The sequence below is a fragment of the Ovis aries genome, chromosome 20, assembly GCF_016772045.2.
Source record: "Ovis aries strain OAR_USU_Benz2616 breed Rambouillet chromosome 20, ARS-UI_Ramb_v3.0, whole genome shotgun sequence".
In the NCBI taxonomy this organism is placed as follows: domain Eukaryota; kingdom Metazoa; phylum Chordata; class Mammalia; order Artiodactyla; family Bovidae; genus Ovis; species Ovis aries.
In genome coordinates, this window is record NC_056073.1 from 26,981,713 (window position 1) to 27,002,315 (window position 20,603).

A 20,603-nucleotide genomic window follows, 5' to 3' on the forward strand; every position below is an offset into this window, starting at 1 on the left:
AGAAGCAAACATGAAAATCCAGTGGTCTTCTAATGAGATGGCAAGAAAGGGAATTGCAAAAACATAAAAATTTAAAAATGTAGACAGCATATTAAAAAGCAGAGACACTACTTTGTTGGTAAAGGTCCATATAGTCAAAGCTATGGTTTTTCCAGTAGTCATGGATGGATGTGAGAGCTGGACTATAAAAAAAGCTGAATGCTGAAGAATTGATGCTTTTGAACTGTGGTGTTGGAGAAGACTCTTGAGAGTCCCTTGGACAGCAAGGGGATAAAACCAGTCAATCTTAAAATAAATCAGCCCTAAATATTCATTGGAAGGACTGTTGCTGAAACTGAAACTCCAATACTGTGGCCACCTGATGCGAAGAACTGACTCATCAGGAAAGACCCTGATGCTGGGAAAGATTGAAGGCAGAAGGAGAAGGGGACGACAGAGGATGAGATGGTTGGAGGGCATCACTACTGGATGGACATGAGTTTGAGCAAGGTAGGACATGAGTTTGAGCAAGGTCCGGGAGTTGGTGATGGACAGGGAAGCCTGGAGCGCTGCAGTCCACGGGGTTGCAAAGAGTCGGACACTACTGAGCGACTAAACTGAACTGAACTGAAGAAGCTTCACTGTTGCCCAAAAGCCAGGAAATGGAAATTCAGAGAAATTGAAACTCCTGAGTAAAGAAAAGAGCCCCCTGAGTGTGTGCTGGCATCTGGACCGCAGTTGCTCTGTCCCCACCATGAACCGCACATCCCAGCCCTTATTCACTGGGGCACATGGTGCGGTGCCCCCAGCCTATAAGATGCTCAAGGAGGAGCATGAGGTGGCCGTGCTGGGGGTTCCCCAGTGCCAGGCCCCCGTGACGACCACGGTGATCAACATCCGCAGCGAGACCTCTGTGCCTGACCACATCGTCTGGTCCCTGTTCAACACCATCTTCATGAACTGGTGCTGCCTGGGCTTTGTGGCATTCGCCTACTCTGTGGAGTCTAGGGACCGGAAGATGGTTGGTGACATATTGGGGCCAGGAGCTACGTCTCCGCTAAGTGCCTGAACATCTGTGCCCTGGTCCTGGGCCTCCTTCTGATTATCGTTCTCATCATCATTGTGTCCACCAGCTCCCTGATGATTGTTCAAACAGTTTTGGAGCTCATACAGAACTACGGAGGCCACTAGTCCCTGCCCACAGCCCGAGGCAGTCACCCCTTTTTCCTGCAGCCTATACAGGCATCTGTCCAACATGAAATAAAATGAAGCATTTGTTTAAATTAAAAAACAGAAACCTTCACTGTTCTCACTACCATGTTTGTTTTGGGAAATAACTTGTTTTCCATATTAAATGCATGGGTTATTAATATTATTCCAAAGAAATTAATTAAAGAATTCAAACTTTATTATTTCTACCATGGAAAATGTCGATTGGACTCAGGCAGACAGTGTGACAAGGAGCTCTCGGTGTAGGAAGGGAGGGATCAGGGCAAAGTCCCAGGTCCCCCGGAGGGCGAGGCTCTCAGGGTCTCAGGGTCAAGGGCGGTGTCTGGGACAGGGACGCTCCATCTTGGGGATTTCAGTCTTGCCTTTCTTTCACTTTCTCTCTCACCACCTGTGTTGGGTCCTCCTGCCTGGACACTCGTGACGCGAGCCCAGTTCTCACTCCCATTGGATGTTTGGTTTCTAGTTGCAAATAAGAGTCGGGCATGACTTCACTTTTGCGCATTGCACAAGGAAATGGCAACCCGTTCCAGTATTGTTTCCTGGAGAATCCCAGAAACAGAGGAGCCTGGTGGGCTGCCGTCTATGGGGTCGCACAGAGTCGGACACGACTGCAGCGACTTAGCAGCAGCAGCAGCATAGTCGTCCCCGCGGTTCCAGGTTACAAAGTCTCTGTCCACCCGCCGGACTCTCTTCTTCCCGGACCCCCGGGATGCGGGTCTTGGAGCCAAGAACCCTCCACCTGCTGTTCCTGATTTCACTGCTCCTCACTGAGACCCGGGCGGGTGAGTGCATTGTCGGGAGGGAACTGCCTCTGCGGGGAGGGGCGAGGGGACCGCCCCGGGGGTCGGAGGAACAGGACCCCCCAGGGAAGGACCCCGCCCTCCCCGACCAGACCCGTCCCCTCCGCCAGGTCCAGTCCTGTCCCTCCCTTGCTTCCCGCCCCCCAAGGCCTGATCCTTCCCTGACCGTTTCCGTCTCAGGAGCTCCTCTCCCCCTCCCCCGCTCCCTGCCCGGTCACCTCTGCCCGGGTCTCACCCCTCCCCGCCCCCAGGCTCCCACTCCCTGAGGTATTTCCTCACCGCCGTGTCCCGGCCCGGCCGCGGGGAGCCCCGCTTCATCGCCGTCGGCTACGTGGACGACACGCAGTTCGTGCGATTCGACAGCGACGCCCCGGATCCGAGGATGGAGCCGCGGGCGCGGTGGGTGGAGCAGGAGGGGCCGGAGTATTGGGATCAGGAGACGCAGGGAACCAAGGACTCCGCACTGACTTTCCGAGCGAATCTGAACACCCTGCGCGGCTACTACAACCAGAGCGAGGCCGGTGAGCGACGCGGGCCCGGGGCCGGGTCTCGCCCCCATCCCCAGGGACCGGCGGGGTCGCCCGAGTCTGCGGGTCCGAGGGTCACCCCAGCACTGCGGGACCCGCCCGACCCCCGACCCCGGAGGAATCGCGGGGACTTGACGAGGTTTCATTTTCAGTTTGGGTTTAATCACCGCGTGTGGTCGGGGTGGTCAGGGTCTCACACCCTCCAGGAGATGTATGGCTGCGAAGTGGGACCTGACGGGAGACTCCTGAGCGGGTATGAGCAGTTCGGCTACGACGGCAGAGATTACATCGCCCTGAACGAGGACCTGCGCTCCTGGACCGCGGCGGACACGGCGGCTCAGGTCACCCAGCGCAATGCTGAGGCGGCAGGTGAGGCGGCGCGTGTGAGGATCTACCTGGAGGGCAAGTGCGTGGAGTGGCTCCGCAGATACCTGGAGACCGGGAAGGACACGCTGCTGCGAGCAGGTACGAGGGGCGCGGGGCCACCCTGGTCTCCCCTCGGGCTGGAGCTGGGTTCCCATGAAGAGAGGAAAATGGGGTCCCTGCGGGAACAGCGCCGCAGCTTCCTGTCAGGAGAGGGAGGACTGCGCCCAGGTTTTCAGATTCTGTACAAGACGGTGACTCGCCAGTGGCCCCACTTGTTATTTAGTCGCTCAGTCGTGTCCGAATCTTCGCGACCCCATAGACTGCAGCACGCCAGGCTTTCCTGTCCATCACCAACTCCGGGAGCTAAGCTCAAACTCATGTCCACTGTGTCTGGTGATGCCACCCAACAATTTCATCCTCTGTCATTCCCTTTTCCTCCTACCTTCAATCTTTCCCAGCCTCAGGGTCTTTTCCAAAAAGTCAGCTCTTCACATCAGGTGGCCAAAGTACTGGAGTTTCAGCTTCAGTATCAGTCTTTCTAATGAATATTCAGGGTTGATTTCCTTTAGAATTGACTAGTTTGAACTCCTTGCTGTCCAAGGGACTCTGAAGAGTATTCTCCAACACCACAGATCAAAAGCATCAATTCTTCAGCACTCAGCCTTCTTTATGGTACAACTCTCACACCCATACATGTCTACTAGAAAAAACACAGCTTTGACAATATGAACCTTTGTCGGCAAAGTGATGTCTCTGCTTTTTGATATGCTGTCTAGATTTGTCATAACTTTTCTTTCAAGGAGCAAATGTCTTTTAATTTTCTGGCTGCAGTCACTGTCCACAGTGATTTTGGAATCCAAGAAAATAAAGTCTGTCACTGTTTCCATTGTTTCCCCGTCTGTTTGCTGTGAAATGATGGGGCTGGATGCCATGATCTTAGTTGTCTGAAGGACAATTAAGGAATCCAGTGTCTTTGACTAAGAAGCAGTAAACCATCCCTGAAAAAGGTGGTCAGTGCTGCCCTTTGACCCTGGCCACTATCTTGTGAACCGTGACTTTGTCTCTCAAGGCTTGTTCTCACCCTGAGAACATCTTAGGAGCCCTGACTCCAGCTTTTCTAAGTCATTCGGCCTCCTCCCACGTCAGGACCATTATTCTGTATTCTGCCTCTTACACGGAGTCTCCTCCCTTAGCTGTCACCCTGACTCCAGAATTTTCCAAGGACTAGGAGCTGTTCCCAGACCCTGGGGTCCAGGCAGATGTCTGGTGTTTGTGCTGCTTCTTTTCAAACCCACTCTCCCGCTTATTCTCAGGATGGTCACCTGATGCTGCTTCTAGTGGCCCATGGAGGTAACACAAACTGTGAGTTTTCTGATTCTTCTTCCTCAGACCCTCCAGAGACACATGTGGCCCATCACCGCATCTCTGACCATGAGGTCACCCTGAGGTGCTGGGCCCTGGGCTTCTACCCTGAGGAGATCTCACTGACCTGGCAGCGTGATGGGGAGGACCAGACTCAGAACATGGAGCTTGTGGAGACTAGGCCTTCAGGGGATGGAACCTTCCAGAAGTGGGCGGCCCTGGTGGTGCCTTCTGGAGAGGAGCAGAGGTACACGTGCCGTGTGCAGCACGAGGGGCTTCAGGAGCCCCTCACCCTGAGATGGGGTAAGGAGGGGGTCGGAATGGAGCTTCCTCTCAGAGAAAGCAGGAGCCCTTCTGGACACATTCAGCAAGGTCAGGACTGAAGCCTGATGTCTGGTCTCCTTCCCTTTCTTCCACAGAACCTCCTCAGACTCCCTTCCTCACCATGGGCATCATTGTTGGCCTGGTTGTCCTCCTGGTGGCTGTGGTGGCTGGAGCTGTGATCTGGAGGAAGAAGCGCTCAGGTAGGGAAAGGAGGGAGGGATCTGAGTTTTCTTGTCTCACTGGGCAGGTTTCTGGCCCAGGTGGAAGTTTGCCTGCCTCGTTACTAGAAAGTACCCTCCACACACTTGTGGAGTCTGAGCTGATGCTAAGACTGACCCTTTTGTAAACTACATGTGAAAATGAAAGACAAATTTTTCATCTTCATAATTCCAGCTGGGGGCCTGTTTCTTAGCATTTGAAGGTCAGGAGGGAATGTCCTTGCTGAGGACAGACCTCCAGGAGGGCAGGTGGTCCAGTCCCCCCACGTCTCCTTGCTTCATGTTCCTGAGCCTGTCCTGGATTTTTGGTCACAGTTCCGAAAAGTTCTTTGTCGGCCAGGACTAGGGGTTCCTCTAGGGTCTCATGACTCGGTCTCTCACTGGTCCCCATGTGATACTTTTTTCTCACAGGTGAAATAGGACAAATCTACACCGCGGCTGCAAGTAAGTGTGGAGGGGGTGATTCCTGAGACCTTTGTGAGGGTGCAGACAGGCCATAAGGGGCTCACCCTCAAAGTGCCTTCTCTAGTTTCTCTCCTGTGGGTTCTGGCCACATCCTGGTTTTGTTCTCCTCCAGGCAGTAACAGTGCCCAGGGCTCTGATGTGTCTCTCACGGTTCCTAAAGGTGAGACCCTGGGGCGTCTAGATTGGGAGAGGAGTTGGGGCAGAGGGGACACACTGGGTGGCGGGGGTCTCTGAGTGGGACATGTGAGCATGTGAGGGGCTGTGGAGAATGTCAGCCCTTACATGACCAAGCTGAACTGGTTCCTGATTCTTTTCTCTTATAATGTGAGAGCGCTGCCTTGTGGGGACTGAGTGATACTTGGTCCCACTTTGTGACATCAGATCCCGGGACTCCTTTCTGCAGCTGCGTGAGAATGTGTCTGTGCTCCTAGTAGCATAATGTGAGGAGGTGGGGAGACTGCAGACCACTTCCAATCCAAACTCCTGGATTTAAAAAGCGGTGCCTAATAGTCACAGCAAGAGGAATATGCGACCTGTCCACCTGGGATCTTTTCTGAAGAGAAAATACCATTGTGTGTAGAGTGCAGACGGTCGGTGTGGGAGGGAGGGTGATGCGCTCTGGTGGGGAAGCACAGGCAGCACTGCTGTCAGTGTGAGGGGATGATGTGCTGTAGCTGCGCGAGAGTCAAGTGGCCTGAGTCCACATTAATGAAGATGGAATACAGAGGCGTCCACACTGATCCTTCCTTCATCTGGTATTTGCTGTGCGCCTGATAGATGATGCTCTATGTTTGCATCTGTGAAACCTCAGTGAACTAACAACAGATACACTTCGGTGGCCTTGTGCAGTGTGTTCTGGAGAGATGGGGCAAAGTGAGCCTAATAAGTGAGGGAAGTGTCTGCCTAGAGATTGGCAAGGGCTCTGAGGAAGGTGACCCAGAGTATGAGCATGTGGGTCCAGGGAATGTGGCTGTGTTACTAGGGTGGTCAGTGTGGGCCTCGTGGAGGAGATATTTGAGTAAAGATGTGAAGGACATGAAAGAATGTCCACAAGCATGTCTGGGGGGAGTGCTCTCCAGGCAGAGGAGCCTCCAGTGCAAATGCAGGAGGGCAGGAGAGTGTGTGTGTTCAAGAAAGAGCCAGGAGGCAGGTGTGGCTGGAGGAGCGAGGAATTGTGATATGAGACCCAGTGTCTGGCCAGCTCATGTGGGGCTCCAGTATATTAGAAGGTGTCTGATGTCTGTGAAAGATGTGGACTCATAAGATGGTTTGAATAGAAGATGACCTGGTGTGACTGCTCACTAGAAGCGTCAGTCTAACTGCTGAGCAGAATCAGGAGGTGAAGGCTGAGCGATGCAGTGGAGGAGCCTGTAGGATTAGTGCGGTGTCCAGGGTGGGGATGCTGGTGCTCCCCTGGACCCTCATTAGATCTAGACAGTCGGAAGTAGAGCCTGAGAATCTGCATTTGTAATAAGGTTGGAGCTGATGCTGCTGGTCTTCAGATCACACTTTTAGTAGCAAGAATGAACATAGACCAGGATTCCCACATGCTGTGTATCAGCCTCACACACAGAGGTTGTTAAAGAAGCAATCCCTTGGTCTTGTCCTAATACTCTGAGAAGGGGCTTCTGGGGAGAGGCTGAGCATTTCATAAGAAGCCCCACAAGCAATTCTGATGATCAGCCAATTTGGGTAGCCCTGGGGTATATGAGAGCGAGTGCCTAGAGAGGGGTCTTAAATCCACATTTAAAAGCATTTTTTTTCTTCAGAAAGAAAAGGGAATTTATATTGACAATTCATATTGTCAATTATGAGGTGTGATGTTGAGAAATAATGCAGTTCTTATTCCACCTGAAGACTTAGGCAGTGGTTCACAGTTCAGCGTAATGAAATCCTTGCTCTCTGAAACTGTTCTCCAGGGTGAGTTCTCCTCACTCATTCTTGGAGCTAACAATGGGATCCAAATTAACTTAGATATACAGTACTATATATATATATGGCTCCCCGGGAACAGGATCCAGTGTCCATCCAGGCCAGGTCCCACAAAGGCAGTTTCGCCCCTGCTGGGGCACAGTGTCCCTGCTCACACAGTGAGCCCCTCGTGCTGGGCGTGGACCCTGCGCTGAGGACGGCATCACTGAGGCTCCTGACAACTGCAGGTGGTGTGACTGCCACTCTTGACACCCTTGTTGGATGCATCCAGCATAGTTCCAGCTTCTCTGTGTCACAGTGTCCTGAGTAGAGTCTGGCATGTGGTCACCTGAGTGGTGGGACCTCAGCATCACACTGTGCGCTCTGGCAAGAATATTTGGGAAAGTGGATTTTCTTCTTTAATGGAGGAAGATGGTCTCTGCCTCCTACCAAGACTCTTTCAGTGTGGAATTCTCCTAATCTGGAAATGCTCCTGATCAGGTGAGGGGGTGAGATGGATGGATAAGAATGTCAAATTTCAATCGTTAGAGCATAGATCTGGAACTGGAACTTGACCTGGTACATTGCAGGCACTCAGGTTTGGCTGAAAGAATAAGTGACTAATAAATGCCATCCAGGCTAGAGAAATGCTTGCTTACCTGTTTGTTTTCTTTTGTTTTCAATGGAGTGTAATTGATGTACAATGCTGTGTCACTTTCTGGTGTACAAGACAGTGAATCAGCTCTAAATATATTCAGTCTTTTTTAGGTTCTTTCCCTGTATATGCAATTAGAGAGTGCTGGGTAGAGTTCCCTGTGCTATGTAGTATCCAGAGCACTTTAAAGTGCTGCCCAGATGGTGGTGGAGGGAGATCCTAGGAGGATGGCTCTGCTCCAGATGCAGAGGAATCCAGACCAGGTGGGAGCACGTCAGCAGGGTCCAGGATGACATTTCCAAAAAAGGGAAAACTGATGGAATATCCAAAGTATCCACACTTCTTGAAAGAGTCATGCGAACAGAGCAATCATTAGAGCTGAATTCATGAGCGCTTCATAGAACATAATCAGCAAGCACAAAGCCTCAAGAGGCTGTTTAGTTCTTCTTCGCTTTCTGCCATTAAAGTGGTAGCATCTCCTTATCTGAGGTTGTTGATATTTATTTCTCCTGGCAATCTTGATTCCAAGTTGTAATTCATCCAGCCTGGCATTTTGTCTGATGAATTCAGCATGTAAGTTAAAAAAGCAGGGTGACAGTGTACAGCCTTATTATACTCCTTTCCCAATTTTAAGCCAGTTCATAATTCCATTTCTGGTTCTACCTGTTGCTTCTTTACCTGCATATAGGTTTTCGTTAGACAAGTAAGATGGTCTGATATTCCCATCTCTTTAAGACTATTCCATAGTTTGTTGTGATCCACATAGTCAAAGCCTTTAGCATAGTCAGTGAAGCAGAAGTGGGTGTTTTTCTGGAATTCCGTTCCTTTCTCTGTGATCCAACAAATGCTGGCAGTTTGATCTCTGGTTCCTCTGCCTTTTCTAAACCCACCTTGTACGTCTGGAAGTTCTCAGTTCACATACTGCTGACGCCTAGCTTGAAGAATTTTGAGCCTAATTTTGCTAGCCTGTGAAATGAGCACAATTGTATGGTAGTTTAAACATTCTTTGGCATTGCCCTTCTTAGGGATCGGAATGAAAACTGAACTTTTCCAGTCCTTTGGTTCGCTTCACTTCCTCATATGCAGAAAAGCATTAAATCCTTTCATAGTGAGATCAGCTCCTTGTGACTAGCAGAAAACCTTTGGAAGATAAGTACTTGATTGCACTGAACTCCCCCATTTTCCAAAATGATATACACTGACCTTCCCTCCCTACCTCTTTGGAGCTGTTTCTCAGAGCTATGTGAGGTGCTGTCTCCCAGGCTGCAGTCCTCATTTTGCCCCAAATAAAACTGAACTCACAAGTTTTAAGTTGAGCATCTTTTTAGTTGACAAGTGTAGTAGTCATGGAAAAGAAAAAGCTGAATGAACTAAGTATGATCCATATATAAATAAAGTGGGAACTGAAGGGATGGGAAGAGTGAAAGAAAGCCGTGACCATGAACTATTGCATCAGCCTCTGAGATGCGACAGACAGTGGCTGTGACAGAAAAATCAAGCAGCAGTTCCAGCAAGGCACCGGGTTTAGAGAGTTGGAAATAAAAGCCGAAAGGATCAGCTAAAAATCATTCAAAGTGGTCACCAATGGGAAAGCAGAAATTGAGAAGAATCAGGATTATAATAAGAGTCTGTATCATGAGAAATCTGGCACAGATATTTGACTTCTTAATTTACAGACAACTGTGCCTTTGATTAAATAATCACACAAGAAAATGAATGAGGATGAAAGTTTATGCTTAAAGCTAAGTACAACAAATGACACTTGAGAGTTTACTAAAATGCAAGAATACTCGAAACATGCATGCAAACTGCGTGAATGATTTTAACCTTGAATAAACCATGAAAGAATATATCATTCCATTCAGATAAACAGATATGGAATGAGTTCTCTATTCCCATTACCTTAGTGTGTATCGTGTGCACCTGGCAGGGAGGGGACAGGCCCTGCCTAGGAGAACCCTTCGCCACCCTCTTGCTTCCAGTCAGGTCCTGCTGCAGAAAGTGCTCCTGTGCCGTCTTGCGTCTGTGGGAGGCGCCCCTTAGAACACGTGTGCCACAGATGCTTGACTTGGGTGGGGCTAAGTTTGTCCTGACCAAGGAGAGCACCGCTCACCTGTGTGCCCCCAGACCAGAAGTCAGGAAGGACTGCCTGGTCCGATGGAGAAGTCTCACCTCCCGTCTGCCCTGTGGAAATCAGTCTGAGCTGATGGAGGGAGATGCTGCTGCTTGATTGATGCCTCCACGTTCTGGGCTCCTTTACCCTCTCAGTTCAGGACACTCACCCCAACAGTCATGGCGCCCTCTAAGCAGACGGTCCCGTATTCCTCCTAATCAGAAGCCCCCAAGCCCTGTCCTCTCCCCTCCCCCGACATTGCCCTTCAGCTCTGCTTCATCACATGAGGGTGACAACTGTTCAGGGGAGGTTCCCCCCAGGGTCAGGCACTGAACACTGGCCCCAGGTGTCCCACTGCATTATCCCCCGGGCCTTTATGCTGAGCCTGCGAGACAATGGGAGCTGGAGGGAGAGAGATGTGGGGGATTATTAGAGCCTCCTCAAGCCTGAGAGAAAACCCTCCATTTCCCCAGAATCTTACACATTGTCCCTTCCCAGCATGCAAAACAAAATGCAATCCAGAGGTGTATATTTAAAGAGCAGTTACAGCTTTTAATATGAAATCATACAGATGTTGCAGGCATGAAGGAACATACATGCATATGTGACTGTGACAAGGGTGAAGGGAACCTTAGATTTGCAGAAATCTGCTAGTAGTCATCTCAGGAGAAGCCACAATAAGGAAACTGGCAGAAAACGCTTATTGGTAATAATTTATTGTCCATGTGCTCTGTTATAAATAAAAAGCAAAAGTATGATTAGTAGTAGTGTTGTTCAGCTGCAACCACCTCAAATACATTAACGCTTTTAATCATCCCAATCACGACTGGAAAGAAACAGTAGTTTTCTCATTTCATAGATGAAGAAATGGAGACCTCAAGAAGGAATGTGTTATACTGTAAATCAACTAACTTCAAAATAATAATAATAATGCTGCTAAGTCACTTCAGTCGTGTCTGACTCTGTGCGATCCCATAGATGGCAGCCCACCACAATCTCAGAGCTCCTCCGTCTCTGAGATTCTCCAGGCAAGAACACTCGAGTGGGTTGCCATTTCCTTCTCCAGTGCATGAAAGTGAAAAGTGAAAATGAAGTCGCTCAGTCGTGTCCAACTCCTAGCGACCCCATGGACTGCAGCCCACCAGGCTCCTCCGTCCATGGGATTTTCCAGGCAAGAGTACTGGAGTGGGTTGCCATTGACTTCTCCGAATAATAATAATAAATATATCTATGTGGAATCTAGAAAAATGGTACTGATGAACCTATTTTCAGGGCAGGAATAGATGCAGACGTGGAGAATGGGCTTGTGAGGGAAGGCGAGGGTGGCATGAGCTGAGAGAGTGGCATTGAAATATATCCTTTACCATGTGTCAAATAAAAGCCAGTGGGAAGTTTTGGTATAACATAAGAAGCTCACCCTGGGGCTCAGCGACCTGGAAGGGTGGGATGGGGAAAGTGGAGGGACGTTCCAGAGGGAGGAGATACATGTACACTTATGGCTGATTCACACTGCTGTATGGCAGAAACCAGTACAACACTGTGATGCAAGTATTCTCTAATATAAAATAAAATATACGATAAAAATAATAAGATAAATAACAGAACACATAGGCTCTGGGGAAAAGAAAAACCAATAAATCACTGACCAACTGGTTGCAGAATATTGCTTTTTATTCCCTCAGAGACTCTCTTCCAGTTGCTCCAAGGTCAGATTCGGCCGTCCTCTGAGGGAAGACACGCCCGTCCTTTTTGGCCTCCTTTTCCCAGCTCTTCCTGGACTCCTCCTCTGATTGCATCAACATCTTCACCTGTCCCTGCTGTCACCACCCTCCACACAGGGACAGAAGTCGGCAGGAAGAAAGGAAAAGCTCCAGGGGTGAAACTCAAAGCCCTCCTGCCTTAAACGCAGACCCAACTCTTAATTGATTTCCCCTTTCAGTTCAGTTCAGTCTCTCAGTCGTCTCCGACTCTTTGGGACCCCATGGACTGCAGCACCCTGACCATCACCAACTCCCAGAGCTTGCTCAAACTCATGTCCATCCAGTCGATGATGCCATTCAACCACCTCATCCTCTGTCATCCCCTTCTCCTGTCTTCAATCTTTCCCAGCATCAGGGTCTTTTCCAATGAGTCAGTTCTTTGCATCAGGTGGCCAAAGTATTGGAGCTTCAGCTTCAGCATCAGTCCTTCCAGTGAATATTCAGGACTGATTTCCTTTACGATTGACAGCTTTGATCTCCTTGCAATCAAAGGGACTCTTAAAAGTCTTCTCCAACACCACAGTTCAAAACATCAATTCTTCAGCGCTCAGCTTTCTTTGTACTCCAACTCTCACATTAATACGTGAATACTGGAAAAACCATAGCTTTGACTAGAGCGCCCTCTGTTGGCAAAGCAATGTCTTTGCTTTTTAATATGCTGTCTAGGTTGGTCATAGCTTTTCTTCCAAGGAGCAGTTAATTTCATGGCTGCAGTCCCCATCTGCAGTGATTTTGTAGCCCCCACAAAGTAAAGCCTGTCACTGTTTCCATTGTTTCCCCATCTATTTGCCATGAAGAGATGGGACCAGATGCCATGATCTTAATTTTTGGAATGTTGAGTTTTAAGCCAGCTTCTTCACTCTTCTCTTTCACTTTCATCAAGGGGCTTTTTTGTTTCTCTTCCCTTTCTTCTATAAGGGTAGTGTCATTTGCGTATCTGAGGTTACTGAAGCTTGTGCTTCATCCAGCCTGGCATTTCACATGCTGTGCTCTGCATATTAATTAAATAAGCAGGATGATAATATACAGCCTTGTCCTTTCCCAATTTGGAACCTGTCTCTTTTTCCATGTCCAATTCTAACTGTTGCTTTTTGACCTGCATACAGATTTCTCAAGAGGCAGGTAAGGTGGTCTGGTAGCACCATCTCTTGAACAATTTTCCACAGTTTGTTGTTATCCATAGTCAAAAACTTGGGCGTAATCAATAAAGCAGAGGTAGATGTTTTTCTGGAATTCTCTTGCTTTTTCTATGATCCAGCGGATATTGGCAATTTGATCTTTGGTTCCTCTGCCTTTTCTAAGACCAGCTTGAACATCTAGAAATCCATGGTTCACATACTGTTTAAGCCTGGCTTGGAGAATTTTGAGCATGACTTTGCTAGCATGTGAGATGAGTGCAACTGTGTGGTAGTTTGAACATTCTTTGGCCTTGCTCTTCTTTGGATTGGAATGGATTGGAACTTTTCCAGTGCTATGGCCACTGCTGAGTTTTAGGACAAACTAATATGGTTCCCTGATTCTGATTTCTTTTACTTGCTGTCAGCTCTGCCATGATGAGTGGTTTACACTTGGGTACAAGATGTTTTGAAAAAGCACTGGATGGAGACTTTCAGACTTGGACTTTGCGTGAACTGTGTTAACTGGGCAAGTTATTCAACTCCCACTCTTCTCTGTTTATTTCCCCCAAACGGAGGGTTAGATTACGACCCTGCAGGTCTCTTCTGAGCCAACGGTCTGGTATTCTGAGCACACAATCCTTAGCAGAGAGTCACAGGGGACAGCATTGATGGAGGAGGACACCCCGATCAGGATACTTGTCCTCCAGGAGCTGGGATACAATAGCTCAGCACTAACAAGCACCAAACTGGTGCTGAGAAAATCCCTGAATGAATTTCAGAATCAAATACAAGTGACTGTGGGGTTGCCCCAGCCTGGATTCAACACACCCTGCCTGGGCTCCAGAGTCTCCAGCTCCAGATCCTAGACCTGCACTGACACACTCCCAGCATCACTGCATGTCCCCCCTCCTCTCACACTGTGAGCCCCTAGAAGGTGGGTCTGTGCAGGTAACTGGGTGTGACCACTGGAGAAACCTTGGTTGAATTCTTGCTCCTGTAAAACTCAACAGATAAGAGCTGAGCGGCCTCACCATTCAGCTTTGATTGTACCTCTGGTTTATGTCTTGACTTGGTTGCAAGGCCTTCCACACACTGTTTCAACAGAGCTGAACCCTCGAGTGACTTTAATGAGAAATTATTAAACTAAAACGTCTTCCCTGAACCCACTGTGCCTGAATGCACCCCCCATCTTGCTGCACACTAACTCCCGACTGCTTGCAATGTCTTCATTTTCTTTTCCTTTTTGTCTTTTATGATTATCCTAACCATCCACATGGGTGAAGTTCTATCCAAAGCTCCACGTCATTCATTAAACTCTCTCTAACTGCTGGGGTGTCTGGCCTATGAACTTTAGGACACTATTCCTCTGCTTCACTTTTAGCCTTGAAGGAGGCTCTGGTCTGGGACATCTCTGCACATGCACCAGAGGGTCCATCAGGAGTTCCCAGAAGTAGGGGAGTATCATCCACACAGTCATTGTCAGCCCTCTAATGACCAACACTAGGTTATAATCTGGTTCCCCATCTTCAGAGCCCCCACATTATTTGCTAAGCATGCATCCTTGAGCAGTGAGATTGCTGAATTAATAATTAATTAATGGCACACAGACCCCAGCCGTCATTCTCAGGTGATGACTTGTGTTCACTCCCCTGCCTCACCTGATGCTACGGGAAGCCCATCCCGAGGGCCTCTCCCTCCGGATGAAAGCACCGCTCCCCCTGCTTTCTCCCGGGCTCCTGCCTGCTTTCATCAGTGGGTGCTCTTTGTTCAGCCCAGTCTCCAGGTTTGGCTGTGATATCACTGCGCATTTCTCAGATTTAGTGGGAAATCCTCACCTGACTTGTCAAGAGCTTAGTCTCATCGACAAAGTAGTTTGGCTCCTCCATCAACCACGCAAGACTCTGCCCTCCCCGCCTCGCTGTTCTGGAGGATGAAAGCTCTTGATGAAAGTGTCCATCCACAAACCAGAGGCAGTAAGTGTAGGGACTCCGGGACCTGGTTCAGACACAGCCGTGCAAAAACACTGCAGAGCTCGATCCTGAGGTCAGAACCAGTGGATTGAAAGTAAACTCCACTATTTATGAGTAATGATCCCTTTCCAGTGTGTGAGAAATGTTGTGTTGTGTGTGTGAAAGAGAGAGAGAGATTTATTTTAAAACTTGGCTCATGAGCCTAGGGGTCTTGAGTGTCCAGAGGTGCAGGGCTGGCAAGCAGGCTGGAGACTCAGGGAAGGACTGATGTTACAGACAGAGTCCAAAGGTGGTCTGGACGATAGTGTGGCTGGCCTGAGTCTCTTCCCTCTGAGGTTTATGAAAATCATGAGTTTATCATCACCTTCATATTGCACAGCTTTTAAAAGGCCTGTGTGTTTGGCTTTCCTTTGTTCTTATTGTTAGTGTGCTGCTATATTTGTGGAAAGAATAGTTGTGCCATGTTCTGACTTCTGTAAATTCATGAACTTACAATAGGGAGTTCGCTGAATGTTCAGTGGTTAAGACTGCACTTCCAATGCAGGGTTGCAGAACTAGGGATCAGTCGACGGCAGGGGGGTGAGGGGTGGGGAGCCTGGATCCCACAAGCTGCAGGGCTTGGCGAAGAAAAGAAAAATAAATTGTTTTTCAAGATCCTACAATAGATTACTAAGCATAAATAAATTCTTAGTCACACTGGAAGAGAATAGAGAAGGTACTATTTTCATATTAGGTAGTGAGACTGTGGGTGAATTTTCTTCCATTTAAAAAATTATTTGCTATTGTTGTTCGTATGTGGTGTACAATCAGAAAAAAAATGGAAGAAGGAAAAGAGCTGATTTTGGCTGTTATGATGCCTAAGAAAAGATAACAAAAATGTACATGTACTATCCAATTTATTCCGTTTATTACTCTGAAGTCAGTCAGATATAATCACAGCTGAAGTATCAAGTGTTTGGAATGAGACTCAGAAGTGCCCAGACCAGGATCACACAGCTGGTGGAAGCCAGGTCCTGAGACAACCAGCCCAGTGTCCCATCGCTATGGCAACTTCAGAGAGGAAGAGGCCTTCAGAGACCATGGGGTTGATCCTCTCACCACATCACCCTTCTCTATACAACGTCCAGAGGAAACAGTTGAACTCCTTTAGTGACGGAGAATTCAGCTGCTCCCAAAGAAGCTGATTCCTGTGTAATTGTAACTGTTAATAAAAACAATACCTTATGATGAACCCAATTCTGTCTCTCTAATGCTTCTACAGAAATGACCAATTTTTGAATTCTATGGTAAGACAGAATTTTTAAGCCTTCAGATAACACTCTTCAAATATGAAGAGTCTCTTTTTAAGCGAATTATATCTCATCAGGGAAAAAAAAAAGGCTATTAAGTGGGAAGTTTGGTCCAAATATTTCAGCCAATCAATACTATAAAATCAAGTTCTCCCTAATGACAGTTCGGGTGCGTGCATGCTAAGTCACACCATCGTCCACCTCTTTGCAACCCCATAGACTGTAGCCTGCCAGGCTCCTCTGTCCATGGGCTTCTCCAGGTGAGAATACTGGAGTGAATTGCCTTGCCCTCCTCCAGGAGATCTTCCCAACCCAGGGATCAAACCCGTGTCTCTAACGCCTCCTGCATTGGCCGGTGAGTTCTTTATCACTAGGGCCACCTGGGAATCCCAATGATGCTTTGAGAAAGTTTATTAATTCTTTACCTGAAATGATATTTATTTAGCACATGCTTTCTGCCAGGCCCTGGGGATGCATTAGGTGAAAGTGAAAGTTGCTCATTCGGGTCTGACTCTTTGTGACCCCATGGACTGTATAGTCCATGGAATTCTCCAGGCCAGAATATTGAGTGGGTAGCCTTTCCCTTCTCCAGGGGATCTTCCCAACCCAGGAATGGACCCAGGTCTCCCGCACTGCAGGCGGCTTCTTTACCAGCTGAGCCACAAAGGAACCCTAAGAACGTGCCCTGTGTGTTTCGATGCTAAATAGTCCAGCTGGAAAACAGGCATTTGGAATAGAAAGCAAGGGCACCTCTCTAGTCTGGGAGCAGCTCAGGACGTGCTTCCTGAGGAGGCACATTTGAAATCAGCCTTGAGGACGGAGAGGAGTTGACGGGGCAGCTGTGGTCTATATAGAGGGAAGCCGCTGGTAAGGAGTCGTGTGTGTGTATTGCACGGTGTGGTGGTGTCACAGGACGGACCAAGTCCCTGGAGACTGGAGAGTGGGTGCTCCACCTGGGGACTCTGCACCCCAGCGTGTCCTCCCCCACCCTCTTAGCTGAGTTACTCCAGACAAGTTATTTTCCCTCTGTGCTCATCTGCATCTGCAAAACAGGTGATGTTTCAGGGACGTGGTGAGGGCTGGCTGAGTTCATATGGGAAGTGCTCAGGGCAGTGCCTGGTACATACTGGATGCTCAAGCCTTGTTTGCTCTGGTGGCTGGAGGGAACCGAGGTGGGAGAGAGTGGAAGTCTGAGGATGGAGGCTGGGCCCTGGAAGCCTTCCTTGCCTGGTGGGATTTTCTTTTTGCTGACCCAAGAGCCTATCAAAGACAAATGATATACATTAGGTTCTAATCATGTCTCCTTCAGGCTCCTCTGGCCGTGACAGTCTCTCAGACTTCCCTTTTTGTTTGATGACCTGGATGTTTTTGAGAATTGCTCAGGGATAGTGTGGAATGTCTCTCTAGTTGAGTTGGGTTTTAGGAAAGAAGACCACAGAGATGACTTAAGTGACATTCTCCATGCATCAAGTGTTTATACTGTCCACTGGAATATCACTAATAAATTCACTTCAGCACCCACCTAAGGTATATTTCCTCGGTCTCTCCTTGTGGAGTTCTATTTTTACTTCCTCACTGTCCACACTGTAGTCTTTGGAAGGAAGTCACCACGTGCAGTCCACACTTAAGGGGCACTCTGATATAAACTCTGGTGTGCAGGGGTTTGTGCAAATATGAGTTTTCCAGTGAGATGGAGAAGTACTAGACTGGTGAGCAGGCTGGATGGAGAGTCTCTGTGTAGCTTCATAAGAAACTGCTGACTCTCATTTCTAGCGGCTGTGCTGCTTCCTATTCCTGCCCCAGTGAGCGAGGGTTTCTGCTGCCCCATGTCCTGGTCAGCACTTGGCATCCCCGGTTCTTGGGTTCTAGCTACTCTACTAGGTGTGTGGGGATGTATCATTGCTGTGTTTATTTGCATGTCTTCATGACATGTGATGTTGAGCATCTTTTGTATGTATTTCCATATCATCTTGAAGAGGTATCTGTTCAGACGTTTCCTTCATTAAACTGCTGTTTATTTGTATACTGTTGAATGCAATGGTTCTATGTATATTCTAAAGCAATTTCTTTTTCATATATGTGGATTTGCAAATCATTTGTTCCTGTCTGTGCCCTGAGCTCTTTCCCTGATATAACAGTATTCATTAACATCTAGATGTACATTTCTGAGAAGAGAAATAGAGAATTCCTAATGGCAATGGTTTCTAAATAGAGGACTTGCGTGACTGGGGATGGAGGGAGAACATGAATTAGTTATTTTCTTTATGCTGGAGTATCTTCTTAGTCCTCTTGAGTGGAGTTAAATAATGCTTTTGAAAAATAAGCTGAAAATACCTTGCCCTTGTAAAACCCTTGACCAGTCACCTTCAGGTCACGTGTTAGCACACACATTCTCTGCTCCAGGACCTATCATATGTTGACAGAGCTGTTCTGCCATAGAAATTCCACCACTGGAAAAGATGGGCTGAGTTGTTTGGACAATTCTTCCGACAGCGATTAGCTGAAAATGCCATGGAAAATACAAAAGCTTCCCTAAAAGCATCAAAGAGGTGACAAAGTCCTAACAGATGACCACACCTCTCAAAAGAAGGTTAAGATTCTGCTTGGCCTCCACAGAGAACTCGGTCTTGAGAAGAGAAGAAAAGCCCGTGTGAGTCACTGCCCGGAGCCCAGGCACGGAGCCCAGGAAGTCCAGCCTCAGGTCCCCAGCTCTTCACTTTTCTCCCCGCCTGCCTTCTTTCTTAATAATTTAAATGAAGCTTTATAATTCTGATTATGATGTATGTGTATAACACATGATATAATAAAGATTCACTGTCAAATAAGTTACAAAGGGTTGAAAGTGATAAAGGACAAAGTTAAAGAACTGTAATCCTCACACGGGAGATATTTGGTTGCATTACTTTTAGTTTATTTTCATCTTCCGGCTGCTGCCCAGGTGCTGGGACCGTCTCTGTCTAAGCTGTTGAGCTCAGATCTCAGGGCTCCCACCCTGCATTCTCCAGAAGCCACTTCCTGAGTCAGCGCACTTCCTCCTCCCTCCTCAGTCCTCTCTTGCTCCTTTGCCGCACATGGATTGTGGCGCAGGGGCTCCGGAGCAGCTGAACTTCCATAGCTGCGCCGTGCTGGCTCAGTAGCTCCGTGTCCTGTGGGGTCTCAGCTCCTGACCGGGGACTGCAGGTGTGGACCGTGCACTGGCAGGCGGATTCTCAGCCACTGGACCAGCAAGGAAGTCCTGTCACAACTGTTTCTGCGTCTTTGAGTTTGCACAGGTGTGTGTGTTTGTCTTTGTGAGTGTTTGATTCACACAGAGAAGATTTATGGATTTCTATGATTTTTCATCTGTGGGTCATACAACTCTTCCTTTCCCAAGTGTAAAATAGTCATGTATATTTTTGTCTAGGATACAAGAGTCCAAGGGTGAAGGAAAAAATAATTGCTTGAATTTGAGGGGAAAGTGTAGACGAAGAATACCATAGAAACCGTTCTTTCCAGCTAGAGAAACCCCTGAAACGAGAAGCTGTGTGCCACAGCTAGAGAGTAGCCCCCACGCACCACAACTAGAGAAAAGCCCACAGAGCAATGAAGACCCCACACAGCCAAAAATAAATGAATGAAATTATTTTTTATAAAAGAATTTTAAGGTGGTGGATTCTTAGCTTACATCTTCTGCTTCATAATGTTGCAAGTATGTACAAGTCCTACAAGGTATTTGATTTATGTTCTGTTCAGCAAATACTTTCTTTTGGGTGAGCGAACACTTCTGTGTCTACTTATGCTTACCAGGTTAAGGAAACCACCAAGAGCTCAGTATAATAGAGCCAAGAATTCACTCCAGTGATGGGCAGTTTTGAACACTTATAACTTGAAGGTGCTATACCACGGTCTCCTTAAAGTCTGCTTAACATTCTAGTTGCTAAAACACATATTAATGAAACTTTCTGTGCATGCTACATTTTAAGGCTGTACCTTAAATAGACAAACCCACTATATTCATACAAAGTGAAAGTGAAGTCGCTCAGTCGTGTCCAACTCTTCGCGACCCCATGGACTGTATAGCCCACCAGGCTCCTTGGTCCATGCGATTTTCCAGGCATGAATACTGGAGTGGGTTGCCATTTCCTTCTCCAGGGGATCTTTCTGACCCAGGTATCGAACCTGGGACTCCTGCATTGTAGGCAGTTGCTTTACTGTCTGAGCTACCAAAGACTGTATTTTAATATGCATCAATCTACGAGTCACACAATAACTTTTGGGAAAAAGAGACTTAAAGTTAAGGACATTCTAGACACGCAGTGTCCGATATGCTGGCTACTAGTCATATATGGCTATTTGAATTAAATAAAATTAAAATAGACACAGACTCACAGGTACAGAACAGACTTGTGGTTGCCAAGAGGGAGGGGGCTGGGGAGGAAGCTGGGGAACGGGGCTGGCGGTTGGGGGTTAGTTAGCTGCAAACCATTCCATAAAGAATGGATGAACAGGGGACTTCCCTGGTGATCCAGTGGTTAAG

General features: G+C 47.9%; 2 protein-coding genes, 1 long non-coding RNA gene and 1 pseudogene across 11 annotated transcripts in view; 2 read left to right on the plus strand and 2 right to left on the minus strand.

Moving 5' to 3' along the window:
• The window catches only part of LOC101105860 (MHC class I polypeptide-related sequence B), a 94,155-nt gene that overhangs the window by 44,033 nt on the left and 29,519 nt on the right, over nt 1-20,603 (minus strand). The window lies entirely within an intron of this gene.
• Nucleotides 692-1,170, plus strand: LOC114109631 (interferon-induced transmembrane protein 3-like; annotated as a pseudogene).
• Nucleotides 1,366-4,730, minus strand: LOC132658250 (uncharacterized). Its single transcript, XR_009597612.1, has 2 exons — nt 3,345-4,730; nt 1,366-3,078 (listed from the first exon to the last, which is right to left on the minus strand). It is a non-coding gene; the product is annotated as an uncharacterized LOC132658250 (long non-coding RNA).
• On the plus strand, nt 1,857-18,912 carry LOC114109630 (BOLA class I histocompatibility antigen, alpha chain BL3-7). Of its 9 annotated transcripts, XM_042237433.2 has the most exons (9): nt 1,857-1,991; nt 2,261-2,530; nt 2,726-3,001; nt 4,292-4,567; nt 4,684-4,788; nt 5,218-5,250; nt 5,384-5,431; nt 5,675-9,565; nt 15,088-16,034. In XM_042237433.2, the coding sequence occupies exons 1-8, from the start codon at nt 1,919-1,921 to the stop codon at nt 5,680-5,682; spliced, it is 1,089 nt and encodes a 362-aa protein (XP_042093367.1). In that variant the 5' UTR covers nt 1,857-1,918; the 3' UTR covers nt 5,683-9,565; nt 15,088-16,034. The 9 variants fall into 9 exon arrangements, with proteins under 9 accessions (XP_042093367.1, XP_060259271.1, XP_042093364.1 ...); XM_060403288.1 differs by having other exon boundaries at nt 5,384-9,565; XM_042237430.2 differs by lacking the exon at nt 5,675-9,565 and having other exon boundaries at nt 13,608-16,034.

Bases quoted from the DNA above. Each gene is read 5' to 3' on its own strand.
- LOC114109630 (XM_042237427.2), top strand. From the start codon at position 1,919: ATGCGGGTCTTGGAGCCAAGAACCCTCCACCTGCTGTTCCTGATTTCA. The intron at 5,251-5,383 runs GTAAGTGTGGAG...GTTCTCCTCCAG, and splicing joins AATCTACACCGCGGCTGCAA to GCAGTAACAGTGCCCAGGGC. The intron at 5,432-9,819 runs GTGAGACCCTGG...TCTTGCTTCCAG, and splicing joins GTCTCTCACGGTTCCTAAAG to TCAGGTCCTGCTGCAGAAAG.